General features: G+C 49.7%; 1 protein-coding gene across 1 annotated transcript in view; it reads right to left on the reverse strand.

Moving 5' to 3' along the window:
* Positions 1-1,891: 1,891 nt before the first annotated feature.
* The window catches only part of LOC140916805 (ovotransferrin), a 74,642-nt gene continuing 59,837 nt past the window's right edge, over positions 1,892-16,696 (reverse strand). The window contains exon 25 of the mRNA XM_073358691.1: positions 1,892-12,096. Coding sequence (XP_073214792.1) covers positions 11,880-12,096 — 217 coding nt within the window. The 3' untranslated portion in view covers positions 1,892-11,879. The remainder of the gene's footprint in view (positions 12,097-16,696) is intronic.

The following is a 16,696-nucleotide window of genomic DNA, read 5'->3' on the forward strand; positions in this document are numbered from 1 at the left end:
TGGCTATTAGCCAGGATGGGTAAGGAATGGTGTCCTTAGCCTCTGCTTGTCACAGGGTGGAGATGGATGGCAGGAGAGAGATCACTTGATCATTTCCTGGTAGGTTCACTCCCTCTGGGGCACCTGGCATTGGCCACTGTCAGAAATATAGACAGGATACTGGGCTGGATGGACCTTTGGTCTGCCCCAGTGTGGCCATTCTTATGTTCTTATTCCCCAGCCTTCTTTTTCCTATAACAGGCCCTCTAACTCCTCCATCCTCTGGGTGGCCTCCTGCTATATAATCCGGGCATTCGTTCTCCCCCATTATACACAGCTACCCAGCTCTGTCCTTAACCTATACCTCGCAAGTTACCAGCCTTTTCCTCCACCGCTCAGAAAGATAATTTGTTCTGTTCCTACTGTCACTGCATCAAGAGAAAATGCTTTGCAGGGTTTGTTGCTCCCCTGGAGGCAGTTAGCACGGCCTCCCTGGCTGAGAATGACAAGAATTCAGAATGGGCTGAAATTCACTGGGGTTGGTTTGGGTTTATTTCACATTGCTCAGTTTCCTAACAGGCAAGTCAGTTTGTGTCTCATTTCTATCAGGCAGGGGTCTGGAAGAACAAGGGTGGGGCTGGGTGCTGTTTATGGATTAATTGATTGATTATCAGAGGCAGCTGATGCCCCAATCAATTTGGCAGGGAAAAATTCAAGGACTAGATGGCACAGGGCATTTCTGAGAAACAGCTGGAGCTCAGCTGAGTCTAGCGCATTGCAGGGGGAAAGCAGCAAGATGTATTTTGTTATAGAAACCATCAAGCACAGCTAGGTCTAATACAGCCATTAGAATTTGATTTGGGATTGGTAATCCCTAAAGAAGCACAGGGTTTTTAAGATGAGGAAGGATCATAAACCCACTAAACCCGCTTTGGAAAGATAATCAAACTAATCTGTTTTACTTACCACATTTCTTGTCCCGCCAATGCAGCATATCCCAACATGAACTGCATAATGTGTGTTTGTGTATACAAACAAACTGGCTATTTGCTATAACCAGAATGCTGTCCTGTTTCCAGGAGCTGTGATCACTAGCTTTTGGAGGGGCAGCCCAGTCTCTATGACCCCTAATTCCTTACTGATCCAGAAGGGTAAAATCAGAAGGAGAAGTGTGTTCCATCATCCCAGGGTAAGAGGTGCCTGTAACAAGTAGCTGCTCTATCACTTTCTCTCTGCTCCGAACTGGCTCCAGGTTAGAACCCACAGTGTGCAGCCTTTTAGATGAAAAGGTGTAAGAAACGCACAAAGGCCTTTGTCTGGAATAGCCGTAGGTCTACAATCAGTGTAGCTGCACCAGTGTTGACTCCTACCTGTAGACGTGTGCAAGAGGGGTTTGAGCTAGGAGTAGTCACAGCTCTTTCAGACACTCTAGGATGGTATCTACCTGTGTGTTCCCATGCAGGACAGAGAAGTAACTATTACTCATGCTGGATACCAGGGTGCTCTCCACTAAGAACTCAATTCCTAGACCAAGTAAAGAAACAGCCAGCCCTCAAAACATCTCTGAGAGCAGGGGACCTTGTAGTTTACCCAGTTTCTCAGCATTTGTAAAATACTGCTGGGCTCCACAGAGACAGGGAAAGCCCCCAGGGCATACTGCATGACATCCCACTAGCTGCACAAATGCATGCCCAGCCCAGGCAGTAACGAAGCAGTACAACTGACACCACTAACAGTGCTGAAGACTTAGTAGCTAGTTAAATACTTGAGCATGAAACATTTGTCTGGAACCAATGGTCAAGCCAAGAGGAGATGGCTCTTGGACAGCCACTAGTCCCCAGTCTGGTCTTCACCAGAGGACAGATTGGAGGGCTCAGATGTGGGCTGTGAGCTTAGCTGAATGGGTGGGGTGTTGAATATTACTAATGATTTATTTCTGTTCAGGCATTTGAATTACATAAGTTGTAACAAACACAACCGAGACACTTTAAGACAGATCTTCAGCCATTTCTAATTGGCGCAGCTCCATTTACAGTCAAACTCATTTACACCAGCTGAGGATCTGGCCCAAAATGTTTTAAAGTCTAAATAAAAAATCAGTCCCTGTCTCCGTTAATAAAATCGTACTAACACAGCTTTGGAACATCACATTTGTGCCAAGTTCAGCTCTGGGCCTGATCCCACCCACGCCTACACACAGGAGTAACTTTATGCACATGAGCAGGTCCACTGAACTCAGAACCTGCCCTTTCAGTTAAAGATTGAGCCAGTTCACCAGCCACATCTCTAAGACCTCCAACCAAACACCCAGCAGAATACACCAATGTGTGTGGAACTCAAAGCATTTGCAAGCCGGGGGTCTTTGCACATGCTCAGTCTTAGTCATGGGCCCCTCATCTGCCTTGTGGCAGAAGGTGCCGCCCAGCCAAACCACTGTCATTTGGTAGTGATTTATTGCCATCACCGCAGAGCACATTCTCCTTTATCCCTCAGCACTTGGCCTTCTGGGAGAACTGGATGTTGCTTTCTTGGGCAGCGTTGCAGGAGCATAGCTAAGCTGTCAAGAGAGTCCATTTCCCCACCTTCTGACCACACAAGGTGGCTTTCATTCCACTCCCAACCTTCCAGACACATTTGGTGTCTCCTTACATTCATAGATGCTGATTATTTACATCAGATAGATTCAGGGGAGAGTTATTTCCATGAATAGAAAGGATCCCACCGCATTTTAAGGCTCTGGTATGAATATCTGTGTCCCATCCCGTCCCCCCACCATTTGGGTCATTGTCACACACTAAGAGTATGTCTGCACGACGAAATTAGGTCAATTTTATAGAAGTTGATTTTTAGAAATCATAGAATCATAGAATATCAGGGTTGGAAGGGACCGCAGGAGGTCATCTAGTCCAACCCCCTGCTCAAAGCAGGACCAATCCCCAATTAAATCATCCCAGCCAGGGCTTTGTCAAGCCTAGCCTTAAAAACTTCTAAGGAAGGAGATTCTACCACCTCCCTAGGTAACGCATTCCAGTGTTTCACCACCCTCCTAGTGAAAAAGTTTTTCCTAATATCCAACCTAAACCTCCCCCACTGCAACTTGAGACCATTACTCCTTGTCCTGTCATCTTCTACCACTGAGAATAGTCTAGAACCATCCTCTTTGGAACCACCCCTCAGGTAGTTGAAAGCAGCTATCAAATCCCCCTTCATTCTTCTCTTCTGCAGACTAAACAATCCCAGTTCCCTCAATCCCTAAATCCCTAAATCGATTTTATACAGTCGATTGCATATGTCCACACTAAGTGCATTAAGTTGGTGGAGTACGTCCTCACTACCATGGCTAGCATCGACTTATGGAGCGGTGCACTGTGGGTAGCTATCCCACAGTTACGGCAGTCTCCGCCACCCATTGGAATTCTAGGTTAAGCTCCCAATGCCTGATGGGGCAAAAACATTGTCGCGGGTGGTTTTGGGTACATGTTCTCAGTCGCCCCTCCCTCCGTGAAAGCAACGGCAGACAATCATTTCGTGCCTTTTTTCCGCACAGATGCCATACCACAGCAAGCGTGCAGCCCACTCAGCTCAGCTCACCGACACCGCCGCTGTTGTGTCCTGGGTGCTGCTGGCAGCAGACGGTGCAGTAGGACTGCTAACCATTGTCATACAACGCTTCTGCTGCAACTCTGCTCTGCTGCTATTGTCTCAATAGCGAATTTCTCCATGTTGTCTGTCATGGGCTCCCGGGTACATGTGTTCTTCCTTGGGAAATGTGTGCGGTGCTAGACATCCTCCTCCTCCGCTTCCGCTGCAACTCTGCTGTCCTGCTGTCATGAATCCACCTCGCAGGTCCTCTCGTCATTCTCTATAAATATCTATTCTCATGGCATGCGTCGTCAGCCACCACTTCCGCTGCAACTCTGCTCTCCTGCTGTCCTGCAGATGCCATACCACGGCAAGCATGGAGCCCACTCAGATCACTGCGGCAGTTATGAGCATTGTAAACACCTCATGTATTATCCTGCAGTATGTGCAGAACCAGAACCTGCAAAAGCAGGTGAGGAGGCAACGGCAGCACAATGACAAGAGTGATGAGGACATGGACACAGACTTCTCTCAAAGTACGGGCCCCGGCAATTTGGCCATCCTGGTGGCAATGGGGCAGGCTCATGCCGTGGAACGCCAATTCTGGGCCTGGGAAACAAGCACAGACTGGTGGGACCACATAGTGTTGCAGGTCTGGGATGATTCCCAGTGGCTCCAAAACTTTCACATGCGTAAGGGCACTTTCATGGAACTTTGTAACTTGCTTTCCCCTGCCCTAAAGCACAAGAATACCAAGATGAGAGCGCCCTCAGTGTTCACAAGCAAGTGGCAATAGCCTTCTGGAAGCTTGCAATGCCAGACAGCTACCAGTCAGTCGGGAATCAATTTGGAGTGGGCAAATCTACTGTGGGGGCTGCTGTGATCCAAGCAGCCAATGCGATCACTGAGCTGCTGCTATCAAGGGTAGTGACTCTGGGAAATGTGCAGGTTATAGTGGATGGCTTTGCTGCAATGGGATTCCCTAATTGTGGTGAGGTGATAGTCTGACCGCATATCCCTATCTTGGGACCAGACCACCAAACAGCCAGTACATAAACCGCAAGGAGTACTTTTCAATGGTGCTGCAAGCACTGATGGATCACAAGTGACATTTCACCGACATCAGCATGGGATGGCCGGGAAAGGTACATGATGCTCACATCTTCAGGAACTCTGGTCTGTTTGAACAGCTGCAGGAAGAGCCTTACTTCCCAGACCAGAAAATAACTGTTGGGGATGTTGAAATGCCGATAGTTATCCTTGGGGACCCAGCTTACCCCTTAATGCCATGGCTCATGAAGTCATACGCAGGCACCCTGGACAGTAGTCAGGAGCTGTTCAATTATAGGCTGAGCAAATGCAGAATGGTGGTAGAATGTGCATTTGGACATTTAAAAGTGCACTGGTGCAGTTTACTGACTTGGTTAGACCTCAGCAAAACCAATATTCTCATTGTTATTGCTGTTTGCTGTGTGCTCCACAATATCTGTGAGAGTAAGGGGGAGACATTTATGGCAGGGTGGGAGGTTGAGGCAAATTGCCTGGTCACTGATTGCATGCAGCCAGACACCAGGACGGTTAGAAGAGCACAGCAGGGCGCGCTGCGCATCAGAGAAGCTTTGAAAACCAGTTTCATGACTTGCCAGGCTACGGTGTGATAGTTCTGTTTGTTTCTCCTTGCTGAAAACCCGCCCCCTTGGTTCACTCTACTTCCCTGTAAGCCAACCGCCCTCCCGCCTTTGATCACCGCTTGCAGAGCCAATAAAGTCACTGTTGTTTCAAAATCATGCATTCTTTATTAATTCGTCACACAAATAGGGGGATAACTGCCAAGGTAGCCCGGGAGGGGTGGGAGAGAAGGGAAGCACCGGGTGGGGTGGTGGATGAGGGGAGGAGGGAAGGACAAGGCCCCACTGCACTTCAAAACTTGTTGAATGCCAGCCTTCTGTTGCTTGGGCAGTCCTCTGGGAGTGGTTGGGTGCCCAGAGGGCCCCCCCCACACACGTTCTTGGGCATCTGGGTGAGGAGGCTATGGGATTTGGGGAGGAGGACGGGTGGTTAAACAGGGGCTGCAGCACCTGCTGCCTTTCCTGCAACTCCACCAGACACCGGAGAATCATAGAATCATAGAATATCAGGGTTGGAAGGGACCCCAGAAGGTCATCTAGTCCAACCCCCTGCTCGAAGCAGGACCAATTCCGAGTTAAATCATCCCAGCCAGGGCTTTGTCAAGCCTGACCTTAAAAACCTCTAACGAAGGAGATTCTACCACCTCCCTAGGTAACGCATTCCAGTGTTTCACCAACCTCTTAGTGAAAAAGTTTTTCCTAATATCCAATCTAAACCTCCCCCACTGCAACTTGAGACCATTACTCCTCGTTCTGTCATCTGCTACCATTGAGAACAGTCTAGAGCCATCCTCTTTGGAACCCCCTTTCAGGTAGTTGAAAGCAGCTATCAAATCCCCCCTCATTCTTCTCTTCTGCAGGCTAAACAATCCCAGCTCCCTCAGCCTCTCCTCATAAGTCATGTGTTCCAGTCCCCTAATCATTTTTGTTGCCCTTCGCTGGACTCTCTCCAATTTATCCACATCCTTCTTGAAGTGTGGGGCCCAAAACTGGACACAGTACTCCAGATGAGGCCTCACCAATGTCAAATAGAGGGGAACGATCACGTCCCTCGATCTGCTCGCTATGCCCCTACTTATACAGTATACAATATCAGTTTGATCCTCCAGTTGCCTCAGCATTGCATCCTGCTTCCTCTCATCTTGCTCCCACCACCTCTCGTCTCGCTCATCCCTCCTGTCCTCGTGTTCATTTTCTGTTTTCCTGGACTCTGCCATTGTTCACCTCCACACATTCTGCTGAGCTCTTTCAGTGCGGGAGGCCTGCATGAGCTCAGAGAACACTTTATAGAGAGTGCATTTTTTTCGCCTTCTTATCTGCGCTAGCCTCTGGGACGGAGATGATAGGGTGAGCGTTAAAACATTTGCAGCTACGGGAGGAAAAAAAGGGAGGGTAGTATTTTAAAAGACACATTTTAGAGAACAATGGGTAGACTCTTTCACGGTGAACCGAGCTGTTAACATTACGTATCACATGTGCTTTCGGTACAAGATCGCATTTTGCCTCTTATATTGAGGGCCTGGCGGTTTGGTGTGAGAGATCACACACACAGGGCAGGGCAACAGAATTCAGCTTGCAGGCAGCCATGGTAAGCCACAGTCTTTCGGTTTCTTCAACCTTCATAACATGTGGGAATGGTTTCAAACAGCAGTGCCCTCCTTTACCATACCAAACACCCGTTGAGTTGGCCATTTAAAAGGAGGGGCTGTGGTTTTCGGGTTAAACACAGCAAACCCCCCCCCCCCAATTCTCTGGGATGCTCGCTCTCGTGAGGATAACACAGAGAGATAAAAACGGATGTTGCTTGAATGCCAGCACACACCGGGATCATACGCTGCCGAGCATTGTTATGCAATGATTCCAGACTACATGCTGCTGACGTGCTGTGGTAAAGTGTCCTACCATGGAGGATGGAATAAGGCTGCCCTCCCCAGAAACCTTTTGCAAAGGCTTTGGGAGTACCTCCAGGAGAGCTTCACAGAGATGTCCCTGGAGGATTTCCATTCTATCCCCAGACATGTTAACAGACTTTTCCAGTAGCTGTACTAGCCGCAAATGCATCCCAAGTCTTCAGGGCAAATTCCATCATTAAACACGGTTGCTTTTAAACCATGTATTATATTTACAAAAGTACACTCACCAGAGGTGCCTTTTCCATCTTCATGGTCCAGGAGCCTGCCTTGGGAGAGTTGGGACGGTATTGGCTCCAGGGTGATAAACAGTTCCTGGCTGTCGGGGAGAACGGTTTCTCCACTTGCCTGCTGTGTGCTATCCTCCTCCTCCTCATCTTCCTCGTCCCCAAAATCCTCATCCTTATTGCATGAGACTCCCCCCTTGCAGGTGACCACAGACAGGGATGGGGTAGTGGTAGGGGCCACTTCCCAGAATTGCATGCAGCTCATCATAGAAGTATATCCGGGGCTGTGACCCAGAGTAGCTGTTTGCCTCTGGTTTTTTGGTAGGCTTGCCTGAGCTCCTTAATTTTCACACAGCACTGCTGCAGGTCCCAGTTGTAGCCTCTGTCCATCATGCCCTTGGAGATTTTTGCAAATATTTTGGCATTTTGTCTTTTGGAACGGAGTTCTGATAGCATGGATTTGTCTCCCCATACAGCAATCAGATCCAGTACCTCCTGTTCGGTTTGCGATTCTGGGACTGCATGGTCACCTGTGCTGCTGAGCTTGCCACACTGACCAAACAGGAAATGAAATTCAAAATTTTCCCGGGGCTTTTCCTGTGTACCTGGCTAGTGCATCGGAGTTGAAAGTGCTGTCCAGAGCAGTCACATTGGAGCACTCTGGGATAGCTCCCGCAGGCCAATTCTGTCGACTTGTGTCCACACTACCCCAAATTCGACCTGGCGATGTCGATTTCAGCGCTAATCCCCTCGTACAGAAATCGATTTTAAGAGCCCTTTAAGTCGACAAAAATGGCTTCGTCGTTTGGATGGGTGCAGGGTTAAATCGATCTAACGCTGCTAAATTCCACCTAAACTCGTAGTGTAGACCAGAGCTAGGCACGACTTCACAGGCAACATTAAAGCGCTGCCCACCTCCACGAGGGGCGTAGCTACCAGTGCTAGGAGCATGGGTCACTGCGCTGGTGCACTGTCTATATTGGCACGTTACTGCACTGAAACTTGCAGCGTTCAGGGGGGTGTTTTTTCACACCCCCGAGCAAGAAAGTTGCAGTGCTGTAAAGGGCCAGTGTAGACAAGCCCCATGTCCTGTGTAGAACCTTAGCACATGGAGGAATATGTTCATTTATTGCTCAGATAGCTCTTTTAGAAGAGGCTTCCTTTTAGAAACCCGCACGTGAGCACCTGTGTAGCTGATAGACAAGCATGGCTCCATTCAGAGCTTTTCCACTTGCTTGGATAAAAGATTTGCTTTGTAATCTTCTATAAAAGTGTCTTTGCCTAAAGGAATGTGCTGTCAGATGGATAAATATTACTCCACTTTATTCCTTTTAAAAAAAGTTGTTACTGCAAACAGAAAGCAAAGAATGGAGGTTATCATTTTCCAATTCAGGTGCCTGTCTGGAAGATGCTTTAGTTAAACACAACTTATTGGGCTCAGTGCAGGAGGAACTGGGTTACATTCTATGACCTTTGTTATATAGGAGGTCTGACTAGATGATCTAAAACTGTCCCTTTTGGACCAAAAATCTCTGATTCTAACACTAGGCACCTGAATAAGAATGGCCTGATGCTTTAGTATACGCTATCTTCTAGCTAGCTACAGCATTCAGAAGAATCCTTCTTGATGGGCAAGTTATTCCACAAGTTTCATTTGCATTTTCTTTTTTAAAACAAGTTCCTTGATCTTCTGTAGCTTAAACTGGTCTGAAAATGATCATTCTCCCCCACATGCAAAATTCAAAAGAAATTAAACCCTTTTGTCTTTGAAATATTTTTTCCCACTTAAATGGAAAATATCTAAAGAAACCTTTTCCCTGGGGAAAAAAAAGTTTGAATGAAACTTGTTAACTGGTTTCTCCTATTGCTGTATAAAAGACTCATACAAACAACCGAGGAAATTGACTGTTCGTGGGAGGCAGCAGCATGCTCTGTGCCAACTGCTCTCAAATTCAACAGTAACTATTCCTTCTCTCATCTCTTTCATGTCTAGGACTTTAAGAGGAGACTTGTAACCATAGTAAGGAAGGGGGAGGGGGGAAATCAGACAGCAGCGTGATTATTAAGTTCTGTCCCTTTAACTGTAGTTCTGTCATCATCAGTTTCACATTTTCCAACGGAGACAGTTCCACCAGGAAGTTTCGGCTCTTGGCACTGAAGAATTAACATTGAAGTTCCTGGCTTTTGTCAGTTTGTGTAACATTATTTAGCCATCCATTTAGCATCTCCCTCCATTCCCTGCCTCCCACCATAACCCTCAATGCAGATGACAGCCTGGGTGTTGTAATTGATATATAGCTATGGCATTTTGTAGATTTCCATGCTGTCTAGGTATGTGCAGTTATCCTCCTGTGCTGCTGCAGTTGTTTTTTACAATGGATGTTAATGTTGGGGAAAGGTTTGACTTCCTGTGGAGCAGCCTCAACACAACCTAAGAGGCTTGGGGCAGTGGAGGGGGTGGGGTGGGGTGGGGAGAAAGGGAGCGCTGGAGGCATTTGGAAGAAAACTCATTGTCCAAAATGAGTAATAAACAGTCTTGTACTGGCCTGCTGGGTGACTTCGGGCTGGTCACTTGACCTCCCTGGGCTCCTATTTCTCCTCCCATTTTTTGTCTGTTTCAGTTGTAAGATCAACGGGCTGGTCCACACTGAAAACTTACATCAGCATGGCTGTGTCTCTCGGGGATGTGAAAGATCCGCACCTCAAGAGACCAAAGTAAGGTGCCCTAACCCCACTGGAAGATTTCTTCCATCACCCTAGCTAGATTACAACACACATATGATTGTCAACCCCTACCTCTCTCTTTTTATGGCCTTGTCCAACTGAAGTGACAACACAATTCATTCTAGGACAATCCTGATGTCAAACTCTGCTTACGACATCACTGAGTCAGAGGGGCATGTAGATCCCACATAGGGACAGTTCTGTTCTTCAGACCTCTTACTAATGTGCTGAACTGAGTGAGCCCACTCGGGCACGTTTGCAAGAAGAGGGCCTAACCGAAAGACTGGGAGACAAAACACAGGCGAAACATGCACCTGAATGGGGTTTTAATACATATTCGTTGTGCGAGACCGCTGCAATTCTAGACCCTGCCCCAGTTAAAGATCAAGGGTGAACTCCTGGCCCATGAAGTCAATGGCAAAGCTCCCACTGACTTCAAAAGGAGCCAGGATTTCACCAGGAGATTAGGGCACCATCACATAAGATAGGCAGCCAAGGCTCTATATGAGACACACCATCTAGCTAGTCAGGTTCACTTCCAATTGCTCTGGTTTCCGTTCCCTCAGTATGGGTGCTGCACTCCTGATGCTAAAGGCACAGGTGGCTCCAGAGCACAACCTAAGCACCAGCAAGCTGCTGTTCTGTCTCAAGAAAAAACAGAGCTGAAGCTGGGGCATGTCTACGTGGAGAGAGGTGAATCCAGCACTCAGGCTGGAGCCCCACGGGGGAAGGAGAACTGGGTTATATTCAGACCCAGGCATACAGGCCTCCCAGAAGTTTAACCTCGACTGACCATTTGTGTTACAAATACTATTGTGTGCATTTATGAAGATCACATTATAGAACGGTACACCACTGAGAAGTCATGTACAGGAATGCATGAGTTTTCTTAGCATTGTGCACTCTGCAGAAGCGAATCAGCACCAAAGACTGGGCGAGAGCCAAACAGAACAGCAGCCCCCATTTACACAACGATCATCAACCACCTTTACTATCCGGGCCAGATTTTCCAAGAGTTCAGCACCCACTTAGGCATCCAGATGAAAGTGGCCAGATCATGAGACGTGCTCAGCACCCTCCAGCCCCTACTATGCATATCTGACAATCTGGTCACTTCCATATCGGTGCTTAGGGATGCTGAGCACATCTGACAATCTGGCTGTGTGTTCCTTTTGAAAAGGAGGTGGGAAGGGGGGAAATAGCGGGATGCTGGCCAACACCCATGAAAGCAGCTTTAGTACATTCCATAGCAGGCAGGGATTTCCCAGTAGCATGTGCAATTGGACATTTTAGCTGTGGCAGCACAAAGATCACAAACTCACTGTGCCCAAATCACAGAGGACAGGAATGGGAGAAGAAATCAGATGCCATGAGTAGGGAGGTTAGTAACGACCATGGGCACGAGGGCCGAGATGCCAAGGTAAAGCAGGAGCAGCTGCACAGTCCAATCTTGAAATAATTTCTGCTATCCAAACATAACCTTCCCATCTTTTGGAGGCTGCCTGGGACAACCAGAGGCTCCTTACCCCAACTCTCTGCAGCTCAAGCACTAGGGGCAGCCTCCCAGAAGGGGAGCATGGGATAGGAATAGGAAGGACTGCAACTGACTGAAATCACAGTGGCAAATATGTTCATAGGTTGATTAAAACCCAGCCCAGTGCAGGTAACAGTGGATTTACTGCCAGCGCATACCTGAAGTTCTTTCCACAGCAAGATTACATTTTGGGCCCCACCCCTTCCCATTGGTACTTTCCCATCAGATGCTAAGTGCCTTTACCATTAGTTTCCCCTTTGCTAGTTTCTGCGTCCACCCCTAACACCCCCTGCTTTCAGGCAATCCTGGCCAGCCATTTCTCCAAGTCATCAATGTCAGCACCGCCTTCCTCTGCCTTGCTGCCCCTGGCGCTGCATTCCACCAGCTCCACCTTCATGGGCAGCTGTGAGAAGTCAAACTCCTTGCCCTTCTTCCCCAGCTGAGCAGTCCCACTGGAGGTCGAGCCGTCCAAGGTGCTGGGGGCAGCTGAGCGAGTCACTCGCAAGGTGTTGCTGTTTTGCAGGAGAGAAAATAGAAAACATTATAAACTGGGGAGAGACCGAGCCTCCTTCATGCAACGGGTCTACCAGTGGAACAGTAAACACCAGCGCTGACAAACCTTCCTCACCCAACAATGCAGCTTGGGGAGTGGTGCATTTAGTACTGAGCTACCAGCTAGTCTGGTGAACAAGAAAACCCCCACATGTGCACGGGTTTAACAAGAAGTCAAAAGGAGCAGGTAGGCAGGGAGACTGTGTGTCTAGCATCCAGCTACTCTGCCCACCTGTTATGATGCTCATGCCACAGAATAGTCTCTTCAGGGCACTGGGGGTCTACAGGGGTGTGAAAATGGGACATGGAGCTTTTAAGCTGATGCTACTGGCTAACCTCCAGCCTAGGCTGGCAGGGACCAAAAGGTCCCGTTTAATGGCTGTTCAGCAAGTGCAATGAACTATTGGGCTCTAGCTAGTTCCTAGCTGGCCTGATGAGGCCTGAGAAATGGCCTGCCCATTGATTGGCAGAGGGGATCCCTCCAAAGCAGCGTGGAGCTTCATGGAGGAGCACTGCCGGGGAGCTTGCCATACCCGCCGTGTGGACTGATTCCCTTCACACGACTATCACATTGCATGAACATTATGGTTCCTTTTAAAGCCAGTGACAAAGTCGGGGAAAGTAATCTCTCAGGCAGCACATACTAGTGAACAGTAGGCCATTCACACGCCAGCTGCCCCCATCAGGGATTCTGGGTGAAACTTGTACAGTTTCAATTTGCAAAGTCCCCAATTCCTGAAATTACCTCCCTCTCTTCTGTGCAAATCTGCCCTTCAGCAGAGTATGTCTTGCTGCACCCTTCCCAGTCTGTGTACAGAGCATTATTCTGATGTGGGAGTCCTTCGCCTGCAGCCGAGGAGAAAGCCTGGCCCCTTGTTATAATTATCAAATTCAAAATTTACCGCAGCCAGTATTTGGCAACCTTTGTTTGAAAGCGTGAGATTCAAAAGGAAGCTGAATTTAAACTTCCCCCCATAAACTGGGATTCTCCTACAGGAGATGGGGAGTGAACAAGAAAAAGCCTGATGCGATTTCACATTTAGACAGCCCCGGGCAAAGTGTCGAGAATGGACAGGGGTTAATAATTTATGTGCCCGTAGACTTCGGCTCCGACAGCATCAGCCAGGTTCATACTATTTCCCTTCCCCCTCACGCTACAAGCGCCTGGAGAAAACGAAGGTTTTTAAAGTATATTTGAACAAAGGAATTGCACTTAGCTCCCCAGATCCTGCCTGGCCCAAGAATTCAGCGGCCTTGGCAAAAACCCTGACACCTGCTGACACCAGTGTGCTTCGGGGCCACAGGCAACGCTGCCTTTAGAACACAGCAATAGCACCAGGCTGGATCTAAATGACCTACCCGTTCCAACTCCAGAAACTGGCAACACCTTCTAAAGCACCTTCTCCTGGGAAGCCATGATTTCCTCACTAGCCTTGCTCCATGCTTCAGTGCACCTCCCCATCCTTCTGGTAGAAGCGATATCGCTTTAAAAAGCCCCGCTGCCAGCCCCGTGTAACACAAATCTCGTTATCCAGCAATGCAATTAGCCTGCCAAGAGCAGAGCCTGATACTAACTAAGAAGATTACCAAGGGATAATTAGGGGAGTGGAATTACCCCTGCCCTTATTCAGATGTGGATTAGCAGAGTCAGCCATTCAGAGGTCTGATCATTCCTCAGCAAAAATATGCTAATCTAATGCAAATAAGGAACCTAGTGAGTTCTGCAGATGGCGCTGGATTTAATTCCAGCGCTAAAAAAAATAAAATCCAGAGACTCACATGAAAAGCTGGAGAGAGGGGAAGGATGGACAGAGAGAGAAATACAAAGACGACACCAGAGTAGGGCAGAAAGACAGTGCACCTGGCCAAAACAGAGTAGAGCACCACAACCACACTGCTTGACATGCTGGATATCTGGGACTCTCTGAAAAATTACTGCAGCAACACTGTAAAAAAAATGGATGAGCTAAGGGCTGGAGGGTGTTGTTCCTGGCTCTGACACAGTCTGCCTGGGTGACCTTGGGCTATCACTTAACCACCCCATGCCTCAGTTCCCCACCTGTAACACTGAGAGGACAATCCTTCTTTCCTCTGACCTGGTGTGCCTGCATTGCCTACTTAGGCTATAATCTCTTTGGAGCAGGGACTGTCTCTTGCTTCATGCGGGTACGGCACCTGGCACAAAAGACCTTTTCCGTAACTGGTGTTCGAGATGCGTTGTTCATGTCTATTCCACAATAGGTGTGCGTGCTCGCCACGTGCACCGGTGCCAGAAGTTTTCCCCCTAGCAGTACCTGTGCGGGGGGGGTGTGGGGGGGGGGAGCGCCTCCCACAACCCCTGGAGTGATGCCTGCCTGGCGCAGTATAAGGGGAGCTGCCCGCTCCCCCCACCCTCAGTTCCTTCTTGCCGGACAACTCCGACAGAGGCGACGAAGGGTGGGATGTGGAATAGACATGAGCAACATATCTCAAAGAACACCAGTTATGGAAAAGGTAATTGTCTTTTCTACGAGTGATTGCTCACGTGTATTCCACAATAGGTGATTCCAAGCTATATCTGTTGGAGGTGGGTTGGCATCACAAGTTCCCAGGATGGAGGACAGCCCTGCCAAACCCGGCATCATCCCTGGTTTGGGGGATGATAGCATAGTGCGAGGTAAACGTGCGAACCGAAGACCATGTGGTGGCCCTACAAATGTCCTAGATGGGGATGTGGGCCACGAAGGCAGCCGACGAGGCCTGCGCCCAAGTCAAGTGTGCCCTCACAATCGGTGGCGGGTGTCTCCCCCGCCAGCTCATAACAGGAACGGATGCACAAAGTGATCCGATTGGAAAGCCGTTAAGTGGAAATCGGCTGGCCCCTTGCGCACTCAGCCAAGGCAACGAACAGCTGCAAGAACCTTCTGAATGGCTTGGTCTGCTCGAGGTAGAAAACCAGAGCCCACCGCACACAGAGCGTGTGGAGATGGCGCTCCTCACTGGGCGCGTGAGGCTTGGGGCAGAGGATGGGTAGAAAAAATGTCCCGACCCATGTGGTAGGTGGAGACCACCTTCGGGAGGAACGCAGGGTGTGGGCGGAGCTGGACCTTGTCCTCATAGAAGACAGTGTACGGTGGCTTGGAGGTCAGGGCCCTGAGCTCCGAGACTCGCTTGACCGACGTGATTGCAACCAGGAAGGCCACCTTCCATGAGAGGTGAGACCAGGAGCACGTGGCCAGTGGTTCAAATGGGGGCCCCCGTGAGACGAGCCAATGCCAGGTTTAGGTCCCACTGTGGGACCGGGGGGGCAGGGGGGGTCTAGAATATGGAAAAAGACAGTCCAAACCCTTAAGGAACCGGCCAGTCATCGCATGGGAAAATACCGTGTGCCTTTGCACCGGCGGATGGAAGGAAGATATGGCTGCCAGGTGCACCTTGACTGACGAGGGCACCAGGCCCTGGGCCCTCAGGAGGAGAAGGTAATCAAGGATAAACTGGATCGGGGCGGCCACAGGGGAGGCACCCTGGTCCGCCACCCACCTAGAAAACCGGGACTACTTCGCCAAATAAGCGCAGCGAGGAGAGCCGTCTACTTTCGAGGAGGACGCGCTGAACCTGTTCTGAGCATGACCTTTCCTCTCCACCTAACCAGTGAGCAGCCACAGCCATGAGGTGAAGAGCTGCTAGGTTGGGATGGAGGAGGCAGCCCTGGTCCTGAGAGAGCAGGCAAGCGGCAACGGCCACGGCGGAGCTACCGCCAGGGCCTTGAGGGTCCCATACCAATGCTGCCTGGGTCATGCCGGGGCAATCAGAAGGACCCGGGCCTTGTCCGTCTTTATCTTCTCCAGGACTCTGCTGACTGGAGGGAATGGGGGAAAGGTGCAGAGAAGCCAGCCTGACAAGGACAGGATAAAGGCATTGGAGATAGCACCCCTCCCCAGGCACCCCCTGGAGCAGAACTGGGGGCATCACTGGTTCTGCCGAGTCACAAATAGGTCCACCTGGGGAGTTCCCCACCTTCGGCAGAGCCGGTGAGCCATTTCCGGGTGGAGGGACCACTTGTGCTGAGAGCAAAAGTCCCTGCTCAAGCGATTCGCCCTCTTGTTCTGGGCGCCTGGTAGGTGGAAGACCTTCAGGTGGATGTCGTGGGCTACACAGAAGTCCCATAGCTTGAGGTCTTCGTGGCAGAGGATTGGGCCCCGCCTCGCCTGTTGATATAGAACATAGAGGCCGTGCTGTCCGTGAGGACCCTGACTATCTTGACCTCTAGGTGCAAGCGGAAGGCCTTGCATGCCAGCCGTACTGCCCTGAGCTCCTCAACGTTTATATGTAGGGTCAGATCTTGAGCCGACCACAGGCATTCAGTCTGAAAGTTCCCCACATGGGCCCTCCAACCCAGGTCTGATGCATCGGACACCAGCTCCAATGACGGGGCCCTGTCCCTGAACGGGACCCCTTGGAGCATGTTGTTTGGGGCAGATCACGACCGTAGGGAGGTGATCACAGAGTCTGGCATGGTGAGGACCCTGTCCATCCTGTCTGTGGCCTGGGAGAACTTTGAGGCCAACCAGAGCTGGAGGG

Source organism: Lepidochelys kempii, chromosome 9, assembly GCF_965140285.1.
Source record: "Lepidochelys kempii isolate rLepKem1 chromosome 9, rLepKem1.hap1, whole genome shotgun sequence".
NCBI classification, from domain to species: domain Eukaryota; kingdom Metazoa; phylum Chordata; order Testudines; family Cheloniidae; genus Lepidochelys; species Lepidochelys kempii.